Source organism: Cicer arietinum, chromosome 1 (genome assembly GCF_000331145.2).
Source record: "Cicer arietinum cultivar CDC Frontier isolate Library 1 chromosome 1, Cicar.CDCFrontier_v2.0, whole genome shotgun sequence".
NCBI classification, from domain to species: Eukaryota; Viridiplantae; Streptophyta; class Magnoliopsida; order Fabales; family Fabaceae; genus Cicer; species Cicer arietinum.
Genome location: NC_021160.2, coordinates 50846166 through 50848427, shown reverse-complemented (window position 1 = coordinate 50848427; position 2262 = coordinate 50846166). Strand labels below are relative to the sequence as shown.

The window sequence follows — 2262 nt, the reverse complement described above, 5'->3', positions numbered from 1 at the left end:
ATTATATCTAATGTAAAACACGGGAATCAGATTTGCCCTGTTTGCAGAGCAAATTGGAAAGAAGTTCCTTTTCAGAATCCTGCATCTAATGTCTCCCATGACATCTCTCAACCAAGAAGTGATGCCTGGTCAGGTATGCTACAGAGACTTCCTTCCTCACGAGGACATGCTGGTACAGGTCGGCAGCATTCATTACTTCAGAATATAACAGAACCAGCTCTCTTTGATGATGATGATGATGAAGTCTTGGATCAACAAACTTCAACTAATCGACATGTTAATGAGGTTGATTGTGGCATAAAAAATACAATGGAGATCAGAATATATCCTGAAGTTTCAGCTGTTTCAAAATCAAAATCTCATGATAACTTTAATGTGTTGATTCATCTTAAGGCTCCCCCTCATTCCAAGAACCAACAAAACACTGACAGGAACAATGTTGAATCTTCAGTTGACAACTCTCGTGCTCCAATTGATCTTGTCACGGTTCTTGACATAAGTGGTAGCATGGCAGGTTCAAAGATTGCATTACTAAAACGAGCTATGAGTTTTGTCATACAGAATCTAAGTTTCTCAGACCGTCTTTCTATCATTGCATTCTCCTCAACAGCCCGTCGCATCTTCCCTCTACGGCGGATGAATGCTGCTGGACGACAGCAAGCACTGCATGCAGTTAATTCCTTGGCTCCAAATGGTGGAACAAACATTGCTGAAGGATTGAAGAAAGGGGTCAAGGTGTTTATTGATCGTCGATGGAAGAATCCAGTTGGCAGTATCATATTACTAACTGATGGACAGGATACCTATAACGTTACAAGCAGGGCTCAAATTGGAGTTGATTACCAGTCACTTGTCCCAAACACCATTCATCGTAATAATGGTGAAGGTTTAAAAATACCGGTGCATGCATTTGGTTTTGGTGTTGACCATGATGCTACTTTGATGCATTCCATCTCTGAGATATCAGGAGGCACTTTTTCCTTTATTGAAGCTGAGGATGTGATTCAGGATGCATTTGCTCAGTGTATTGGGGGACTATTGAGCGTAGTGGTTCAAGACCTACATGTAGAAGTTCGGTGTGCTCAGTCTCGTTTGCAACTTAGTTCAGTAAAAGCGGGAAGTTACCAAAGTAGCTTGACAAACAATGCAAGAATGGCATCTATAAAGGTAGGAGATTTGTATGCTGAAGAAGAAAGAGACTTTTTGGTGACACTTAATGTTCCGGTTGAGAAATCTAGTGATGAGATGTCATTGTTGATTGTTACATGTCTTTATAGCAATCCTATCACAAAATTGGATGGTTTGGATGTAACAAGTGAAGTGAAGATTCAGAGACCCAATGTGGCTAGAGATCCAGTTGTATCAATAGAAGTAGATCGGCAAAGGAATAGACTTCGAGCTGCCGAGGCAATGGCCGAGGCTAGAGTCAAAGCAGAACGCGGTGATTTGGCTACTGCAATTTCTGTCCTGGAAAGATGTCACAGGGCATTATCTGAAACGATTTCTGCTCAAGCTGGTGATCCGTTATGTGCTTCTCTTTTTGCTGAACTAAAGGAGATGCAAGAGAGGATGGCAAGTCGACGTGTTTATGAACAATCTGGAAGAGCTTATGTACTATCAGGGTTGAGCTCTCATTCATGGCAAAGAGCAACTGCACGAGGTGATTCCACAGACACCACCGGCCTTCTGCATTCATACCAAACTCCTTCCATGGTTGACATGGTTTCACGTTCCCAAACCATGCTTTTGAGAACTCCACAATCTGAAAATATTCTCCGACCTGCTAAATCTTTTCATGGCCGGCAGCAAAGAAAATAATCACGGAGAATATTACAGTTCTGTAGAGATTATTTTTTTTCTTTTATTTTTATTTCATTGTGGTTTAGTTAGTTAGATAGGTAGGAAGGAAAGGAATTGATTTTAGGTATTCTAAATTGTAAATGCTCCATGAGATATTATTCTTCTGATTCTTTTTCATTATTGATGCTCGTCCTTTTGTTTTTCCTTTTTAACAATGTATCTTTGGGTTGGCAGGTTTCACAAATAAAATAGTCTTTCGTTTCAGCCTTTCAGGTGGTTTTGTTTGCCCAACACAACATGGAGTTCCAAATTCCAGCTACATACATATATGTATGTACTTTTATTAGTTGATTCATTACTAAAAGCAGTTCTGGATTCTAATTCGATAAAATTATAGCGAAATACTCATTTCATGCGTGCTTCACTAGAAAATTCTTCACATTTTCAACTTTTAATTCCTGC

At 39.7% G+C, this 2262-nt stretch overlaps 2 protein-coding genes across 5 annotated transcripts in view; both read left to right on the top strand.

Moving 5' to 3' along the window:
* Positions 1 to 2072, top strand: part of LOC101506031 (E3 ubiquitin-protein ligase WAV3-like) — a 4460-nt gene extending 2388 nt beyond the window's left edge. For both annotated transcript variants that reach the window (XM_012714747.3, XM_004487030.4), the window contains exon 3: positions 1 to 2072. This exon is cut by the window's left edge and continues 12 nt beyond it. In XM_012714747.3, the coding sequence (XP_012570201.1) occupies positions 1 to 1818 (1818 nt within the window). In that variant the 3' untranslated portion in view covers positions 1819 to 2072.
* Positions 2006 to 2262, top strand: part of LOC101506345 (receptor-like serine/threonine-protein kinase NCRK) — a 6401-nt gene continuing 6144 nt past the window's right edge. For all 3 annotated transcript variants that reach the window (XM_073366568.1, XM_073366571.1, XM_004487031.4), the window contains exon 1: positions 2006 to 2130. The gene's annotated coding sequence lies outside the window, so the exon portion shown is untranslated. The remainder of the gene's footprint in view (positions 2131 to 2262) is intronic.